Below are 19370 nucleotides of genomic sequence, written 5' to 3'. Positions count from 1 at the left end.
CCCTCTTAACCCTGCCCACCAACCTGTGTGCTTTCCTCTGCACACGGGGCATCCACATTGCCTAGCAGTACATTAGGTACAGACTGGGCTGCACAGTGGCTTGATACGATTTCCTTCCCCCCGCAGCCAAGAAAGCGACCGTGAATTTGCTGGGCGAAGAAAAGAAGAGCACCTAAGCCAGCGCCGGGATGGGCCCTTTCTGCTCGCTCGGCCGTCCTGTGAAGCTCGCTGTTAGACTAGGGACTGTGGTATGATCGCTGAATGATGTTGTTGCCTTGGAAACATTTTTGATATATTAAAAAAATGTGTTGTGAGTTTCGTTCTTTGTGTATTTTTACTGCGTATATTAATATAGAAACATTTTAATTTAATGTAGTGTGGGTACTGTCCAAATTGTTATAGAAAGTATTTTGTCTTTAATAGGTAAGGAAATATGTACCACTATCCTGCAGGAAATATAAACTTAAAATGCTCTATCTCACAGGCTTTAATTCACTGAGCTCTTTGCATGGATTTTCTCTGTATTTTCAATTAAAATACACCTTATGGCTTATCATGTAATGTATAATTTTGTATAATTCTAAAGTGTTTTAATGAATTTGTGCATGTGTGTGTACATACATTAATTTGGGTATGATGAGTGTCTAACTATATAGTAATTCTCATGGGGAGGTGGGAGGTTACATATGCCTTCTATAACTTCTGTACAAGAAGACCACCTGCCAAAAGCTGAAGGTTCTATTGTGCTGGTATGATATGCTAAATAATAGTTGATAAAATTAATACTAATGAGTAATTTTTTTAATGAACAGAGTTATGTAAGAAATGACATTGAATGGTGGCTGGCCTGTTTGCTTTCCTAACACTGAAGGGAGTAGTTTGACTTGAATGGGGAAATTTATAAATATATTGGGTAGGAATGTAGAACTCTTAAATTATCTGTAAAAAGTGTCTTGTGGTCTTAAAAATCTGCTTATGACTGTTAGATTTGTCTGTTTATAAAATGCTGAACTGGAAAAAGCATTCTTGGTTTTATCCTTAGAGCCGGGTCACATGTTGGTTTTGTCTTATTTCTCCCCAATTGAAACTCTTTGTTTCTTTAATTCCAGTAAGTGTAAGGAATCTAAAGACTTGTCTAGCTCGAATTCACATATAGGAGGGTGGTTGGAAAGTTCCTGGAAGATGCCATTATCCCATTTTTCCATGATATTTTGGAAGCCCCCTCATACGTTCTTGTGCACAGCATTAGCAACAGGACGCTAATGATGACATTTAGCTCTAAGAGCAATTGTGGGACAATGAAAGGAAGTGGGTTAGAGCCTATAATCGCGTTGGCAGTGATCATGTCCCAATGCCTTCATTTTCTAACTGGCCTCCAAGGCTGCTAGGATAACTCAAGCAGCTTCAACAGCTTGTCAGAATCAGCAGTCGTTCATTTAGATACCTTCGCTCTTACTCTGTTGTGATAAATTGTTTAACTACATGCAAAAGTTAAAAGTAATGCCTCCAATTTGGTCAACCATTGCTTGGAGTAGAAAAACTAAACATAACATTAGGATCCTTTAGAATTATATTAAACTTGAAAAAAAGTAGAATTTAACAAAATTAACAAGATTAAATATTCAGCCAGTAAAATCAAATTTCATAAGGCAGATAAAAAGTATCCTTTAGATAACAAGGTCATGATGACATCTCATGGTATAAAAAATATAAAATAGGGGTAATATCTGCAAAATATTCTAATAACATGGATCATGGCATAGTGTTAAGTAGCATAAACTTACCTTTAAAAAAGTTGATCTTATATACCTGAGTATTAGATTCCAAAACATGAATGATAATGAGAGGCTTTTCTTGATGGTGAGGAATGAATGATAGAAACTTCTAGCATATATAAGATTTCCATGAGTCAGAACAAACTAGATAGCAACAAACATAAAACATGTAATCAGACTATTTAGTCCAGACTATGTAACTTTTACAAACAGTATATAATCATTAGGCAAGACGAGGAAGGATGAAAGTTGCTGTTGCTCACACGTGTGCTTACAGGCTCAGCGAAGTGTGAAAACTGTTAATAAGTTTGTCTCTGGTGGTAAATGTTCGTGTCCCCTTGATAGCACACCTTTCTCCTCGTGTGTGAGTCGCCTTTTGACAGTTTGAAGTGTACATATTCACAGCAATAAGTTATATATGAGTGGAGAAACTCCCTCAGTTTAGATTTCCCAATTTAAAAGTTTTCATGGCTATGATATTTGAAAAACTAATTTTGTGTCTGGGCCTAACTAGTAGATCAGCTTTTTTATGTGTGTAAATGGTATTCTGAGAATGAGTAAGTTTACACAATTCCTGCTTGACACTTTAAATTCTTCAACACAGGGAGAAATTCCTGTAGTTTTTTCCCCTTACTTGGTGACAGCAATCATTTTTCAGCTCAACAGTTATCGCTACTCCAGGGAAAGCTGTCTACACACAGCCTTTTAGCTGGATTGTCAGCCCATCCCGTAGATGTGGTGTACTGACTGGACATGGATGCAAATAAAATTCAGTGATCTCCATCTTGTGTTTGTCTTTTTAAACCCTAGGTTTATTTGATGTCGATGAGGAGTGCACATTATGCATTGCTGTTCATCTACTCCACTTAGGGCCTGCTATTTTCTCTAGGTAGAAAAGGCTTACCCCTGAACTGCAAACAACACGGTGTCTACCAATAATACCCACTAAATTTCAAGGGAATTGAACCACTGATTTCTACCTGCACATTTTACAGGAAAGTCTCTGTATATAGTGACACTTATACATCCCTCCAAGACATTCTGTATTGTTTTAGAGACAGGCCAAGAAAATTACCGGAAAATTGTACTTATTAAAAACACCCACTTTCAGTGTGGATGCTCAGTCACTTCAGTCTCCAGCAGCTGGTTTTATGTTGTGTAGAATCACTATTATTACCTTATAAAATCAATTTTAGCATACATACCCCGTAAGAGTACCAATTAAAACCAGTAAGGAGAGAGTTTATTGGTTAGGTCAGTGGTTCTAGACCAGGCGTCCTCAAACTACGGTCCGTGGGCCACATGTGGCCCGCAAGGGTATTTATCTGGCCCACTGGGTGTTTTTGCCCCATTTTTTTTACTTCAAAATTAGATGTGCAGTGTGCATAGGAATTGGTTCTTAAACTACAGTCCGGCCCTCCAATGGGTCCGAGGGACAGTGAACTACTAGCCCTGTTTAAAAAGTTTGAGGATACCATTCTAGGCTTTAGCGCACATTAGCATTTCTTGTAGGGAAGCTTGTTGAAACAATTTCTTGGCCGGATCTTCAAACTTTCTGATTCTGTGGCTACGACAGTATTTCCGACAATTTTCTAGCTGAAGCTCTGTCCTGGAACCACACTTGGAGAGAAAACCTCAGTTAAATACATGCTATCTTGATACTTTGCTCAGTTTTCAAACAAGGCTGCTCATTAGAATCACCTAAGGAGCTTTCGCCAAACATTTGCCTTCGCCATGAATGACTTAATCAGCCTGTGGTAGCTCACGGAGCCCTGGTAGCATAGCGGGTTGTACACTGGGCTGCTGACCCCAGGCCAGCGGTTTGAAATCACAATCACCGGAGAGCGAGGAGGCTGTTTCCGCTCCCATAGTGATAGCCTCAGGAGCTCACAGGGGCAGCTCTGCCCCGTCTTACAGGGCCACTGTAAGTTGACAGTGACTGTTTACTATTCTGCTTACCACACCGGATCCCTTTCTAGTTATGTAAGTCTGAAAGTCATCTCCAGGGTCAGGAAGACAACAAACTAGAAAGAGCACATCTTAATGTTGGGAGGAACTGAAATACAAGGAAAAGAATGGAGAGGTCTGTGAAGTGAAATTATTTGGAATGGCTCTTATCCATGTCTATAACTACCACCAAATGACTGGGTGTTAGATATCATGCAAATAGGGTGTGTGCCATGGGATATATGTAGGCCATCTCAAGCAAGGAGAGCATCCCATGACCACCATGTAGGAGCCTCTACTGGAGGCCATGAAAGATCCAAATCTGAAGTGACAGGCTGCAGCATGACATCATGTGACAGAGCAGCAGAGGTTGAAACCACACGACAGCACAAAAACAGTGAGTCAGAGCACTGGACTTATCTACCCCACAGGAAGTGGCAAGGACTAAGGGGCCCTGTGGCCAAGAACCAGAGAGGGACATGCCTGCCAGTATGGCTGAGTAGAAACGTTGCAGACAAATGATCATTTATTTTGTAACCCCTTCACTCATTGCCACGGAGTCCATGACAACTCAGAGTGACCCTATAGGACAGGTCAGGGTAGAACTGCCTGTGAGTTTCTGAGACTGTACTCTATGGGAGCAGAAAGCTCAGTCTTTTTCCTGCTGAGCTGCTGTTGGTACGAACTGATGTGTGGCGAGCAGCCCAATGCAAGCTACTACACCACTAGGGCTTACCTTAGCTTCCCCTAATTTACTCCATGATCGCATTACCTGTGAGTTCTGCGTGACCACTGCAATGGACTGTCAAACCCAGTTGTCTGTTGTGGAAGGGATGGCAGGTGTCAAAATAGGGTAAAGGAAATCGGTTTGTGGAAGCATATCTGACGTGCCTTGTGGCCACTGGCCTTGGGCTGGTGTAGAGTTGGATTCTTCCTTCGCAGTTTAGTTGGAGGATGTTAAGATGTGGCCCCACATACCATTTGGTCAGTTTCTGGAATGTAGAACCCAGGCAGAGTTGAGAGGAAGGGCAGTACATTATAAACAAAGGAATGAGTGACTATATACAGACTGAATGCTCACCTAGTTTCTACCAGTAGGCTCTCAGAACACTGGCAATTTCACTGCCATCAAATCAATTGACTCAAAGCAATCCTGTAGGTTCCCTGGTGGAGGAGTGGGTTACATGTTGGTCTGTTAACTGCAAGGTAAGCCGTTTGAAACCAACAGGTGCTCTAAGGGAGAAAGATGAGGCTATTTCCATAAAGATTTACAGTCTTGGAAACCCAGCAGCAGTTCTACTCTGCCCTGTGGGCTCACTGTGAGCTGGAGTCAACTGGAAGGCAGTGAGTTACTATTTTGAGCAACCCTACAGAGCAGAGTAGAACTGCTCCTGGGGGTTTCAGAGGCTGCAAATCTTTATGGGAGCTGCCAGCCTCATCTTTGTCCTGCAAAGCGGATAGTAATTTTGAACCGCTGACCTTGCAGTTAGTGGCCCAATGTGGAGCCCACTACACCACCAGGGCTCCCAGACCACTGACAAGCAGGCCTTGTCATCCTGGAAGAACGAAGACTTCTCTGAGGAAGCTGAGCCAACACCCACGATGCTGGAAAAATTTCCAAACTCTGTAAACTCCAGATACTGCCATTGTGTCAACTCTGACTCCCAACACCACCACAGAGCAGAGTAGACTGCCTCCGGTGGGTTCCTGAGGCAATACACCTTCATGGATGCAGATCGCTTCTTCCAGGGTGTGGCTGGTGCGTTTAAACCACTAATGTGAGTAGCCAAACAACCCACCATGCCATCAGAACTTCTTTGAAGGGATAGAAGATAAAGCTGAGAAAATGTGAAAATGTTAGAAGAAAAAAGACAAATAGAAATAAGTGGAGCTGAGAATTTCAGGGCCAGTGCAGCAGGTTCAATACCCGTGTTCCAGGAAAGATCCGAAAGAGTAACCTGTGACATTTCCAAGAAAATCTCAGTACTACAGGGCCTACTCAGTACCAAGTACGATGGACAAATGACCCAAAGTTCACTGTTGGGATGCTTGAGAACACTGTGACCAAATTTTAAGTTTAAACAAATATAGAGCCATAAAGGATTACCGTATGTCAGAATGCTTTGGACAAAAGCATTTTCAACAAGTCAGAAAACCAAAAAAGCAATCCCTTTTAACATGTGGGAAAGATATTCCCAATGTCAATTCTAAGCCTAGCCAAAGAGTGACGGTATTTTCAGGCATAGAAAGTAGCAACATATATCATTTGTATTTTTTCTCAGAAAGATCCTGAAGATGAGCTACATAAAATAAGAATAACATGAAGACTACATGAGGGGTTCAAAGTTTGTGGCTAAGGGAATAAAAAGATAATGGAATTTTTTGAAGCCCTTATACATGAGCAAACAGTTTATCCTAACACAGTGGTTCTCAACCCTCCTCAGGTCACCATCCTTTCATACAGTTCATGTTGTGGTGACCCCCAACCATAAAATTATTTTCGTTGCTACTTCATCACTGCAATTTTGCTACTGTTATGAAACCTTAATAAGCTTGAGACAAAGTTGTGCAGAAAACAAAACCAATCAAAACAAGCATCAGTTCTCAAATTGTAATGGAGACAGAACTACCTAAGGATGTTGGGTCAGATTCTGTGTGCTTTATAAGCTGTCCGGGGGTGTCAATGCTGCGAGATTTTCTAATCACACATTTTAGCAGTGCTGTGGCTTTGCTATGACCAAATATAGAAAAATATAAATTCCAATTCACCTTCATTCACGGCCTTCAAGTTAATTTTGACTCTCACTGACCCCATAGGGAGGAGGGAAAGTATTCTTGTGGGCTTCTGACTTAAAAATCTTAATAGTAGTAAACCTCATCTTTCTACAGAGAAGCAGCTGGTGGGTTTGAACTAAACTGGGCTAGCAGCTCAATTTGTAACCTACTACTACAGATCAAAATTATGAACTCTAGTGATAGGATGGAAATTTAATGCTCAAATCTGAAATAAACTGTCAACTTTTAAATTATGTAGTAAATGCTCAAACTTGCATCTTATAGTCTATTTCATTTCCCCTTTATAGATTAGCAAACAAGGTCACTCAGGAACTGAAAGCAGTGTGAGAAAAGCAGTATTACCCCAGCAATAGTTGTAAGCAGTCTTATAACCCTAACTGCCCTGAGAGAATCTTCATCTGTAGTCATCTTCCTGTGGTAAATCTTAGAAGCCGCCTTCACCGTTTCTCTTCCCTGGCCACCTGTCAGGGCTAACAAAGTGCCGTACTCAACGTGACCCACACATTGGATGTTCATAGATATGATGCTTTAACTATTTTTAGTTTTGAGGCCTGGTGGCACAGTGGTTAAAGCACTATGTTACTAACTGAAAGGCTGGCAGGTTAAGCCCACAAGCTATTCCGTGGGCCAAAGCTGGGATAATCTGTTATCTTAAGGACTTACAGCCCAAATGGGGGCAGTTCTACTGTGCTCTACTGGGTCACTGAGTCCCATCAGCTCAATGACAGTGAGTGTGCCATTGTTTGGGCATTAAACCTTTTATTACTTAATTACATCTACTGGCATTAATTCCACAAATGAAAGCTAATAGTGTCGAACTTTATTTCATTAACTTAAAAGATGAACAAATTATATGATTCAAATGTTATTAAATTTATCTCAAACATGTTTTCACAGAGGATAAAGAGGATTTCAGTTAACTTAGGGTACAGTTCATTGTTCCATTTAAAAAATATTCTTCTTTCATCCACAAAATGCACTGAAGGGAAATTCTTTTATATTGTTTACAAGCAAGATGAAAATGTTCATGTGTATTTATTTCATTGTCAACTTGGATGCAGTAGCTGGGAGGCACAAAAAGTCAGTTCCTTCCAGATGCAAGCAAAGTTTCTTCGGTGTCTCTCAGGTAGACAACGGAGGCCTCCATCCATGTGTCTTACCGGAGAACCATAGACTTGATTCTCGTCCCAGATCATTTCTTCTTCTTGCCTTTTCCTTTTTTACTTCCTTCTCCTTGCTGAAGACTCTGGTCAGTCCCACCTGTTTTTTGTGTCCTTGTTTTTAGCTTAGGTATCATTTCGGCTGCATACAACATTACCGACTTACCTAGGAACCAAAAGTTAGGCTTAGTGTATGAGAAATAAGACATGAAAGGCTGGAAAGCCACAACCATATTAAGAAATTAAGCCAAAAAAGCAAATGTGTGGGAAACTGAGGCCCAGAAAGGGTGCATATACAGACAAATTCTCTATGTTCATGATTTAACAAATCTGGGAGGCCTTTTGGTAGAGGGAGGTCTTCACATTTGTGAGTTGGAAAAGAGTCTATCACATTCTCCTAATTGCTACTTTAATGTTACTTCTTACAAGCACATGGCAATTATACTATACTATTTGGCCGGATAGACCTATTGGAGCAGACATGTTGCTACTGTTCTCCCTTGGGGACAGTCAACTCCCTCTACCTGCCCCAAGCACTGGTGCACTCTCCCACTGAAGGAGACATTGCTAGGTTAGGACACTGCCCACCGTGTTCTGTATGAGGTTGTCTGTAGCTGTAGGGGCTTAAATGTCCTGCTACTATAGAAGGTGGTGTGTCTTAGAACCCATTCAGTTGTGGGGCTGGCTTCCTCCCCCACAACTGACTATGAAAACAGTGACTAGAGATGGCCTCTGCTGGAGACAATGAGGTTTTGAGTTTGAGAACAATGCTCAAAATATCTGAATAATACAATCAAATTTAATTAAATCTGAAACAAAATTTTGATCTTTGTCCTAGTAATTAGCTTGAAGATGAAAAGAGATTTAAACAAAATGAGTTATAAACAAATGCTTAATATTTTATCTAAGCTACACAAATACATGGTGAACATTATTCATATGCTCAGAAACCTCCAGCTCCAATAGTTGCTTTCATTATATCCACCCACTATGCCTCTCGATTTGCCACCCCTCCCTTTAAACTGTCTTACACATTTCCTTACTGGAAACTGGGTGCACCAGTCATGAAACCTCTATTTTTATTTATTTGCTGGTCAAATCAAGCCTCTCCTCCCCAATCTTTTGAGAGATACAACACAAGTATAACGATTAAATCCATAAGTACAATTCCCACATTCCACAGGACGAGATGGCTTCTCTGGTGAGTTCTATCCAAGTCTTGAACACATTATACGTATTCTTTTTTTCAGTAGCCGTGGAGTTGATTCCAACTCATGGTGACCCCGTGTCTTTTGGTGTGTAACTGATGGCCGCAAATGCAACCTTTTGGTTAGTAGTCAAGAGCGTAACTGTTTGACCACACCTGGGGACTCCATTACACTAAATATTTAAAGGCAATTTAGAAAGAAGCACTTCCTAAACTCATTTTATGTGACTAGCATTACTATGATATTAAAGTCAGACAAAGGAGGATAAAAGTTATGTATCAATGTCCCTTATGAATATAGATGCAAAAAAATTCACTAAAAAACGATTTAAATAGCATATTAAAAAGGGTGACATATCATGACCAAGCTGGGTTTTCCCCAGGAATGGTACAGCAATTAATTCATAAGAAAGCCAATCAATCAAACAGAGTACATAAGGGTATAAAAACTGAAATTACCTCAAAAAAAACCCCAAAAAAACCAAAAAGAAAATAAAGTTGATAAATTCCATACCCATTCATGATAAAACTACTCTGCAAACTACAAATTGATGGGCATTTCTGCCTCATGACCAAGAGCAGCTATAAAATTCAAAGATAACACCATACTCTGGTACAAGACTGATAGCTTTCTCCCCAAGATTAGAAACAAGGCAAGGACGCTACTGCTACTCAACATTTTACTGAGAGGTCCAGCCAAAGAAATTAGGCAAGAAAAAGAAATGAGGTATCTCAATAGGAAACAAAGGAAAATTATGTTAGTTCAAAAGACATGACACATAACCTGGTGTAACCAAAAGGCCTACCAGTCTATATTACACCATACTCTCTCTCAAGGCCTAGAAGCTCAGTGTTTGTAAGGCAATGTATCCGTGAGGTACAGACAAGAAAAAACAGGGCCCATGCGTTACAGTGTGTCTGTGGCAGCCTTATGGGCCAGGCCTGCCATGGGCGAGTCAGGCCCTGAGTTTGACACAGCTGCCCCATGACATGATGTAAGAAATGGCAAAACAAAACAAAAAACCACCTGCTTCTGCTGTTGAGTTTATTTCAACTCACAGGGACTTAAGATAGGGTTTCTGAGCCTGTAAATCTTTACGGGAGATGAAAGCCTCATCCTTCTCCCTAGCTGTGGTTGATGGGTTTGAACTGTTATCTTAAAGCCAGCAGCCCAATTCGTAACCCACAATGTGTAATCACTCTCACTATACATTAGCAATGAACAAACTGAAAAGTAAATAAAAGAAAATAATTCCATTTACAATAGCATCAAGAATAATCTGAAATGATTCCAAATCAGAAAGGACTCTAAATAGCCAAAACAATATTGAGAAGGACAACAAAGTTGGAGCAGCCATATGAGGGGGTAACCGCACCCTCTTCCCAAACAAAACCAAACCGGAAAAAAGCTCTGCTGAGAGGAGCGTTCACAGTAGGCATGCATTTTCCCAGCTGAGTGAGCATCGAGCAACTCACTGATGCACCCATTGGTGTCACCTGGGAAGGTTCTCTGGTCACAGTGAATTTTTTCTTTCTAAAAGCAGCTTCCCTCAAAGCTCTTTATTTGTGTTGACCAATTTAAGAGAACAGCGTGTGCCTGGGAGATTGTTACCTGCTTGGGAAAAATGCTGCGGAAACTGTTGTGATGTTAAACACAGCTTAAAAAGACAGTGTTACGGGAAAATATCAGGTGTTCAAGTGGTTTTCTCATTTCAAAAATGGTGAAATGTCATTAACAAAACTTGTTCTGGACATCTGTCAACTTCCCCATGGATGAAATGAAAATGTCTACAGAATTCAGGCACTTGTGCTTGAAGACCGACGATGGATCATTGAAAAGACAGGGAAGTTATCTGGACTGTCTTGGCGCACAGTTCAGTGGATTTTAATGGGAGATTTGGGAATGAAAAGGGTGGCCGCAAAATCTGTGCCTCGGGTTCTTACCAGGAAGAGGAGCATCGACTGGAAATATGCCGTGCTTTAAAAGAACAGCTCCGAAGCGAGCAGACTTTCTTCCAAGATTATTACTGGTGACAAGACGTGGTGCTATTCTTATAATCCTGAAAGCAACACCAATCATGCCTGTGGAAGGTGCCATCATCACCCCCAAAAGCTTGTCAAGTGAAGTGAAATATAAAGATGATGTTCATTTGTTTTTTGATATGAGGAGGATAGTTCACTTGGAGTTTGTTCTACCAGGTCAGACTGTTAATCAAGCTTTCTCTTTAGAGGTTCTGAAAAGACTGCATAACTGTGCGACAAAAAAGGCCGGATCTGTGGCAGTCGGGGGACTGGTTTTTCCACCTCGTGCTCCTACAACCATCCCAGTGTGTCAACTTTTGGCAGAAAACAGCATGCCTCTGGCATCGTTCCATGTGACTTTTGTTTCCAAGAATGAAGAGGGATATGAAAGGACAGTGATTTGAAGACATAGAAAAGGTAAAGAAACAAACAAGGGAGGTGTTGTCAGCCACCCAAACAGTTAAGCTTGAAAAATGTTTCCAAGAATGGAATTGCATATTTGACAAAGGTATTAAGTGTAATGGAGAATACTCTCATGGTGGTAAGGTTGTTTTGTAAAAAAATTTAAATACGTGGGGGGGGGATTCTGGTTCTTTTTTGGTACCCCCTTGTACCTCCTACAAACATTATTGAACCAGCATAAAAATTATCGACATGTGAACCAGTTAAATACAATTAAGAGCCCAGAAATAATACCTCATAATTATGGTCAGGGAACCCTGGTGGTATAATGGTTACTCCTTGAGCTACAATCCAAATGGTTGGCAGTTCAAAACCCACATGGGGCAGTTCTGAGTCAGCACGGACTCAATGACAGTGCGTGAAGTGGGGGAAAGAAGAGCTTGTTTCATAAATGGTGCTGGGCACACTGGATATGAGAAAGTTCAACTCCTACCTTCTATCCTATTAAAACAGTCTAGATGGATTTAGGAACTAAATACTAAAACTATAAAACTCTTGGAAGACAGCTTAAGGGAGGTCTGCAGGGTATGGGGGTTTAGCAATGCTTTTCTAAACATGGCAGCAGCACAGCAAGTAAAAACATATGGGCATCAGCAAAATGAAAAACTTGTGCATCAGAAGATAACCCACGGGTAAAAGGAAACATTTATAAATCATGTTTATGTGATAAGGACTTAATTCTAGAATAACAAGCTGTTATCAATTCAATAATAAAAGCAATACAATTTAAAAACATTAAGGATTATTAAAAAGCAGTGATGCTCAATTTACATAAGGGAAATGCAAATAACAAAACCACAAGGAGGTACCACTTCGAACATTCTAGGGTAATCTTAGCTATAAACCATAAAGAACTAACAACAGAGCCTCAAACAAGTGTCAACTTTCAATGGGTGATAGTATTGGGGGAGTGGGGGGTTCTGAAATGACCCAGGAAGTTGTAAAAGTAGATACCCACACTTTACCCTGCATTATGGGGTATCAAATATAAAGCTTTTAATTGCCTGCGGAGTACTGTGTAATTTCTCCCCCTGGAAGATGGAGATTAGGCCAAGTAAGTTTGGAAACCTATGACAGATGAACACTGATACCATGTTAAGTAAAATAAGACACACACAAAAAGGTTAAGTATTATACGGCTTCATTTATATAAAAATAAGGGTACTTAAATTGTTGGTTTGGAGTTATTATGCCAAGAAAAAATTCTAAGTAGAGCTTTTAAATTAAATAGAAATAAATTTAGAAAAGAACAACATGCAAAGAAGCATCGATATCCCCAATACTCCAAATTGCTTTTTGGAATACTGAAGTCCAATTTTGGTTATCATTTAGAAACAAGCAAACCAAACTACTATATGGGCAATTAATGTTTCTCATGAAATGGGAAGATTCAGATGAGGCAAACTTGGTATTGGCAAGGTGGCAAACATGGATGCCCTCAAACTGTAATTCCATTTTATGAAGAGAGACTAACTTGGCCAGAAGAGGTTCAATAATTGTTTGCATTGCTACACACACACACACGGTCTTTAAAAAAATCAGTAGTAGTGTACAAGGATAACTACATTCTTAAAAAAACTATATTCTAATAGAAATCAAGTTTGATGTTTGCTTTGAAGTAGTATTAGGGGAAGTTGTTAAGGTTATTTTGGTTTTTCTTGTTGCATCAATAGCACTTTAACAAAGAAAGCTTTCTGTAGTTGCGAAAGAGAGAGAGAGAAAAGAAAGAAAAAGAAAAAAATCACTAAGAAAAAGCTAGAGTTTTCTTTCCACCATTCTACAGTCTTCACTCTCTGTCCATCATCAAGGAACTAGATAGTCCCTGCATTCGAGGTCTGATGAAGTGCACTTTGTGGTGTATCTTTTTAGTGCATTTCAAAATAGAAACATCCATACATCAACAAACAGTAAATTTTACACTTGAACGTAAGTGATATACTTCTGCATTTCAATTTGCTGTTTTTCACTCAATATTGCTTTTTAGATTAAGAATAATTACTAGTAGATATCAAGGATCTCCAGTACTTGAAAAGGTAAGTAACTCTTAGTCATTTAATGATTTATTTCATACTCTTAAGCTGGCCAAATGAAAACTTCCAGAGGTTTACAAAATGGTTAAAAAATGATTTTTTAAGTTGTTTCTTTACACACATACAAAAGCAAACTTGAAAGAGTTAGAACCAGTTTACCTGTCTCCACTCAGTAGCAGAGAAATCTGTAGACTGTAAATTATGATTGATAGCTTCCAAAAGATCCATGTTAAGATATTTTTGTATTACAGAGGACTACCTATCCCGGAACACCATTCATTCATTTAAAAGAGCTTACGTGATGGAAACTGTACCAAACAGAGGCTGCCATCCTCTTGTTTCAGCTGGACCCGGACTCTGCCCCTGTACTGAGCATCACGATTCCACTCTCGAGAGTACATTTTATTTTTCTAATATAAAAAACAAAAATAGGCTTTGCTCAACAGCTATCCTATCAACGACATTAGGGTGGAAAAATCATAAAGAACTACATCATACCTCAAGAGATACATTAAGTCCAACTGCTAAGCATACATCTTGAATCTCTGAAGCTGTAGGATTTTCAACAGCCTGAAAGTTAAAAACAAAAACCCTAAACAGCTTAATCTGACATGGATTTCTACTATAAACCAAAAACCAAACTCACTTCTATCGAGTCCATGCTACTTCACAGTGACCCGATAGCAAAGGGAGATTTGCCTCTCTGGGTTTTTGAGCTGAACTCTAAAGAGCAGAAATAGAAACCTTCTCTTTCCCTAGTGGAGCAGCTAGTGACTTGGAACTACTGACCTTGTGGTAAGCAAACCAAGGTGCAAACACCCCGCCACCAGGTTTCTTGTAGAGATGCCTCCACACACCCTCACACGCACAGGAGAGTCTCCAACAAAAATGCTTACACCTAAAGGTCCATGGTACTGTTCAGAAACCTTACTGAGCAATGAAAATTAACTTACAGGACATGAAGGAATCTTCTGGGGGTACTGATAATGCTTTTCAAAAAATGTGGATGTTGGCTATGCAAGTGTGCCCATTTTATGAAAACCAATAAAGCTACTTATTTATGTATATTTTTTGTATATAGGCCACACAATAAAGGTTGTTTGTTTTTAAAAGATCCACCAACCAACCTATCCATGCACGTCTTTAATCTTTCCTATAATTTAGTAATTCTCCAAATTAGATGAGGGCTTGCTACCAGAAACCTGTCACAAAATCATGCTGGCAAAGGGTGGGGTGGGGGGGAGAAAAAAAAATCATGCTGGCATTATTTTGAAAAAGTACTTTAGCACCTTTTCTCTTACCTTGGGGTAGCAAAGCCAACTTTTACATATTTAGGCAGTAAATTGGAAGTTATTAAAGGACACAAAAATAACTGACTTATTGCTTTAGACTGAGTTACCTTTACTTGGGCACTGTAATTGCAAAATGGGTTATGATCTTTTAAAGTGCAAAATATGACATCCACTTTGAAAAGAAAAAACTTCAATAAAGACCTTTTACTTGGCATTAGTCACTTTGTAAGTTTTAACTACTAGGTCAATGAAAAATGTAGGTTTTCCGGCCTTTAGAGCACAAACACCCCATTTAAAAAAAACACATATTAAATAAAAGTAACATAAAACTCAACTAATAAGATAGATTGGGTGCTGATCGAACCATTCAATTGTATGATATGCAAATTAAGTGACAAAACTGTTGGGGCAAAAGACCTACATTGACTTGCCTTCAAATCTATTTACAAACTCAACTGCATTCTGGACATCATATTGTACAAAGCAAGGATTTTAATTTTCTTCATAAAGAGGAAAACTGTTCAAAAAACTCTCATAACGGCTTAAAAACCGAAAAATGTACAAGACCAAAGGCCTCCCTTTTACCTCTTTAGAAACGCAGACTCAAGAACCGCATTATAACCTACAGCTTTCAATTATAAATGCAGGGTCGCCATGAGTCAGAGTTGACTGGCTACAAATGAACGCCTCTCTGGCGTTTTCCCAGTATGAAGCACAGCTCCCCCACTCCTTACCTGCTGCTCCCTTTCTTTCGAGTCTAAGGAACTAAAAGGAAAAGAAACTGGTGGTTCCACCAGGCCAGGCCCACCCATCCCTCAAGGGGCGCGAGCGTCAGCCCTCACCTTGTTGACGGGGATGCGGCGCCCCTCGGCAATGGTCTTCTTGTTGTTCAGATAAGCAGGGTAGATGCAGATGAACCTGGCCGGGGACAAAGCACAGCGGAGTCACGCAGTCGGCCCGGAGCTCCCGGCCGCCCGCCTTCAACTGGCCAACTCACGAAGGAAACTTTCCTCAGCGGAGGACCCGGCTTGTTACGCATTTACACACTCACACGACAAAAGCAAAACGGTGCTTTTTCGGGTTATAAACCTTCAGTTAGATTCAGTTGCCTCTTCCTGCGGCTGGAACATACTCTCCTGGCCTCGCTGAGATTACAGTTGCTAAAGAACCCAGGGTCCTCGGGCTGGAACGACCCCCCGGGAGCGGCGCGGGGCCTGCGGCCGAGCGGCCCCGGCGCGGCCGTGCTCCGGGGTGGGCGCCGCCCCGCGGGCTCGCAGCAAGGCCTCCGGAGGACCCCCTTCTCCGGACCCACCTGTCCTGGTCAGCAGGGAATCGCGGGCCGGCGCTGGCCATTTCCACGCAGGGGGACCACAAAGCCCAACAGCTTGCAACTCGTAAAGAGAAGACAGGCCGGAAGGCGGCGGGGAGAGGAGCAGCAGCTCGCACCCTCTTCCGGCGGAAGTCCTGCCTCCCGAACACGGCCCGTTCAGTCGTCGCACCAATCGCTCACGGCCTGCAGCCCCGCTTTCTGACGTGGCCGGTGGAGATCCCGCGAGAGGACAGGAAACCTTCCGGTCCCAGATCCCGCCCACAGAGGGTTTGTAGCCAAAAGCTGTTTTGGTCAACGGAGACATTTTCCAGTTCCTCCCTGGTCTGTTTTCACCCGGTGTTTACTCCTGCCGTGAGGCGAGAGGTCTTCATCGTGTCGCTCAGAGGAGGCTTTTCTGGTGACACGCTGGGTTAAGCATTGGACTGTTAGACCGCGAGGTGGGTGATTCAAACTCACCCGCTGCTCTGCAAGATGAGAAAGACGAGACTATCTCCTCCCATAAGGATGTACAATCTCGGAAACCCGTTATTAAGGAGCCATTAGTCAGTGGACTAGATAGCAGTGGGTGGACGTCACTCCTTTCTAGGTCCTGCTGTGTGATTTCAATTTGGCAAAACTAGAATGTATTTCAGTGTGCTCTATAAAGGTTAGAAACGACCTCAGAAGAAAATGTTAGTCTTGGGAGGACACCTACTCTAGAATTCAACGTCGTCTTTTCTATACAGGCAGATCCTGGGTGTAAGTCAGCATAGCTAAGTCCAGATAGGCGCACATAGCCATTGGTAATAGTGGAAAAAAGGTTGCAACAAGTGAAGGTGATCCTGATGACAAAGTGCTGGTCTCAAAGTGGGCATAACTTCAACTATTAAAGGCAACTATGCGTTATCAGTAACTCCGGACTTACTGAACTGTAAGTTGACTGAAAGCACTGGTTCCTTATCTCCCCTTTTCAACTAAATAGACTTTCACATATCCCAGACACGATAAAAAAAATGAAATAAGAAACTTAAGATGTTACTTTTCCAACAAAAGGTAAAAGGATTAGATTAGCAAACGTCTTGAGTCTCCTAGAACCTGCCAGGGAGGTAAGGCAATAAGCCCAGCCACACTGATGGACCGAGCATCATTACTGATGGCTAACGCAGGTCTGTCTGACTGAGAGAACTTCTGACTGTTCCCTATCCTCTTACTTCCAGTTTCTTCGTTTTCATGTAGTTTCTTAGTGATGAATTAAGTTAGGTATTGATGCAAATTAAATACTACCTTTTCTAAAGTATTTCTCTAAAAAGACCTGCTGATGCATACTTCCCCCAAAGGAAAAATGTATGTTTAAGGATGAAATGAACTCAACTTTTTAAGTTGCAGACTTTACCTGCTTATCTGCTTTCACATTTCATTACTGTGAAGAATTAAGATTTTGTGCAAACATGGTCTGGCCAGGTTTCTCAGTTCTTTGGCAGTTAAAATATAGTCATGCCCATGACCCGACCTGAGCCAGTGTATTCACAGCCAATCAGTTGTAAGATGATTAGGACAGTCATTGTTTGTGATTAGTGCCCAGTCACTAAGATTTTAATCTGTGCAAGTCAACAATTATGGTATGAAAAGCTGATCACATGTTTAATATCCTTTTTCAACAGTGTTTTAAATTCTATATTGGCTAAATTAACTATACTATCAGTCGAATTATGTTATCAAATTGTCAATGTTCTCCATCATAAAATTATGTCTCTTAAGTAAACCAGAAACATACATAGATCATAGATATATGAGTGGGTTTGGGACTCCAATGTAATCAGAGCCTTAATATAAGAACAATTCATTCTTATGTCATGGCCTTACTAATAATTTTGCTCATGAAAGAGATCACTGAAGATATTTAAGCAAAGTGGGGTGAAGAAATCAGATGGTGCCCAACTATCAGAAGAATAGCATCTGAGGTCTTAAAGCCTCTTTAGTACAATGTATGCTACTTATTTTACTTATAAAATAACATTATGCCACAATAACATTGTATCACATATTAATATTTAAAGGTATGTACTTTCCCCACATTTCTTTATGCAAAGGCTTGTCATAAGCAGCCATCTAAATGAGGCATCAACTATGTCCCCACATGGAGGAACCCCAGTGTGATCCAAGGATTATAAATAATAAAATCCTAAAGTAGGGAATGGCATCAGAGTTCAAATTGTGAACACGTTTGCAGAAAAGTGCAGATGACGGTGGAGACCCAAGATTCATTTGCATGGTCCGTGCATGGATTAAGGCTCCAGAGAATCCTCTGACCAGTGCAAGGATGTGAACAGCGTTGCGATCACAGCAGCAGCAAGTTGATTATGGCTGACGCAGTTAGGTGAAAACGCAACACCTTATTGTGTGATCTGCCTTTTGACTCATTTTAAAGTTGTCTCGGTTTTTAGTATTTTCCATCAAAATTTGTGTTTTAATTGTTGGGTTTTGGGGGGGGTATGTTTCTTGTTTTGTATCCGATATCCAGGTTAGGTAAAGTTATACAGAGAACAACTGTATTAACTATCTAGAAGGACAGCAGGAGAGTTTTGGGGGAATTGAGAGCTAACAATAAGGAAATGTTCTGAATTGTGGGATGATTACACAACTCTTCTTAATATTACTGCACTATTAAATTGTATATGTGCTTATATGCCAATGAAACTAGTTAAGACAAAAAATGCTGAAAAATAGTAATAGAAGACAAAGGTGCAACTGATTTCAATGATCTACATATAACCCCCACCTTCCAAGGGATGAACAGAAACATGGGTGAAGGGAGATAGCGGATGGTGTAAGATATGAAAATAATAATAATTTATAATTTATCAAGGGGTCACCAGGATGGGAGGGCGGGGAAAAAAAGAGGAAATGATACCAAGGGCTCAAATAGAAAGTAAATGTTTTGAAAATGATGGCAACATATGTACAAATGTGCTTGATACAACTGATGTATGGATTGTTTAAGAGCTCTATGAGCCCCCAATAAAATGATTTATAAAGAAAAAAATCTTGTTAGGAAAAAGCTGATTGTTCCAGATCTGAAGTGTAAGGGCTACTGTCTTAAAAAAAATCAAGATGCAAAAACAATATCCTTCCTGAGGTCACAGCCTTGATGTAGTCAATGCACACGTTTCCTTAGGGATGTTGCCTGCTTTCTACATAAACAGATGCCATGGGAAAGTTGCTTGTTTTTGCTGGATCTGAATCCTGCATTCGGTCACTGATTTCCAGTTCTTTGAGCTTGAATCAATGACTTATTGCCTGCTAATACTGGGATTTATCAGTGACCTGTCAACCTTGGATTCTTCATCCTCTGTATACACCAGCCTGTGGT

The 19370-nt window shown here is 40.6% G+C and overlaps 2 protein-coding genes and 1 non-coding gene across 3 annotated transcripts in view; 1 reads left to right on the top strand and 2 right to left on the bottom strand.

Moving 5' to 3' along the window:
• REEP5 (receptor accessory protein 5) overlaps window positions 1-2558 on the top strand; it is a 51237-nt gene extending 48679 nt beyond the window's left edge. The window contains exon 5 of the mRNA XM_075541394.1: window positions 127-2558. Coding sequence (XP_075397509.1) covers window positions 127-176 — 50 coding nt within the window. The 3' untranslated portion in view covers window positions 177-2558. The remainder of the gene's footprint in view (window positions 1-126) is intronic.
• Window positions 407-16159, bottom strand: SRP19 (signal recognition particle 19). Its single transcript, XM_075541395.1, has 5 exons — window positions 16004-16159; window positions 15534-15609; window positions 13898-13969; window positions 13698-13809; window positions 407-7844 (listed from the first exon to the last, which is right to left on the bottom strand). Exons 1-5 carry the CDS (start codon window positions 16042-16044, stop codon window positions 7711-7713), a joined length of 435 nt encoding a protein of 144 aa, XP_075397510.1. The 5' UTR covers window positions 16045-16159; the 3' UTR covers window positions 407-7710.
• Window positions 9734-9868, bottom strand: LOC142442138 (small nucleolar RNA SNORA5). Its single transcript, XR_012783379.1, has one exon. It is a non-coding gene; the product is annotated as a small nucleolar RNA SNORA5 (small nucleolar RNA).
• Window positions 16160-19370: the final 3211 nt, after the last annotated feature.

The sequence above is a fragment of the Tenrec ecaudatus genome, chromosome 2 (genome assembly GCF_050624435.1).
Source record: "Tenrec ecaudatus isolate mTenEca1 chromosome 2, mTenEca1.hap1, whole genome shotgun sequence".
In the NCBI taxonomy this organism is placed as follows: domain Eukaryota; kingdom Metazoa; phylum Chordata; class Mammalia; order Afrosoricida; family Tenrecidae; genus Tenrec; species Tenrec ecaudatus.
Note: the sequence above shows the minus strand (reverse complement) of the source record. Positions and strands in the feature narration are given on the sequence as shown.

What these genes read in the sequence shown, in the direction of transcription:
- SRP19 (XM_075541395.1), bottom strand. Translation starts at nt 16,044, where the DNA reads ATGGCCAGCGCCGGCCCGCGATTCCCTGCTGACCAGGACAG. An exon ending in GCCGCATCCCCGTCAACAAG is followed by an intron (nt 13,970 to 15,533) that starts GTGAGGGCTGAC and finishes TTTAACTTTCAG; the next exon opens with GCTGTTGAAAATCCTACAGC. An exon ending in TTTGGTACAGTTTCCATCAC is followed by an intron (nt 7,845 to 13,697) that starts GTAAGCTCTTTT and finishes TTTGGTTCCTAG; the next exon opens with GTAAGTCGGTAATGTTGTAT.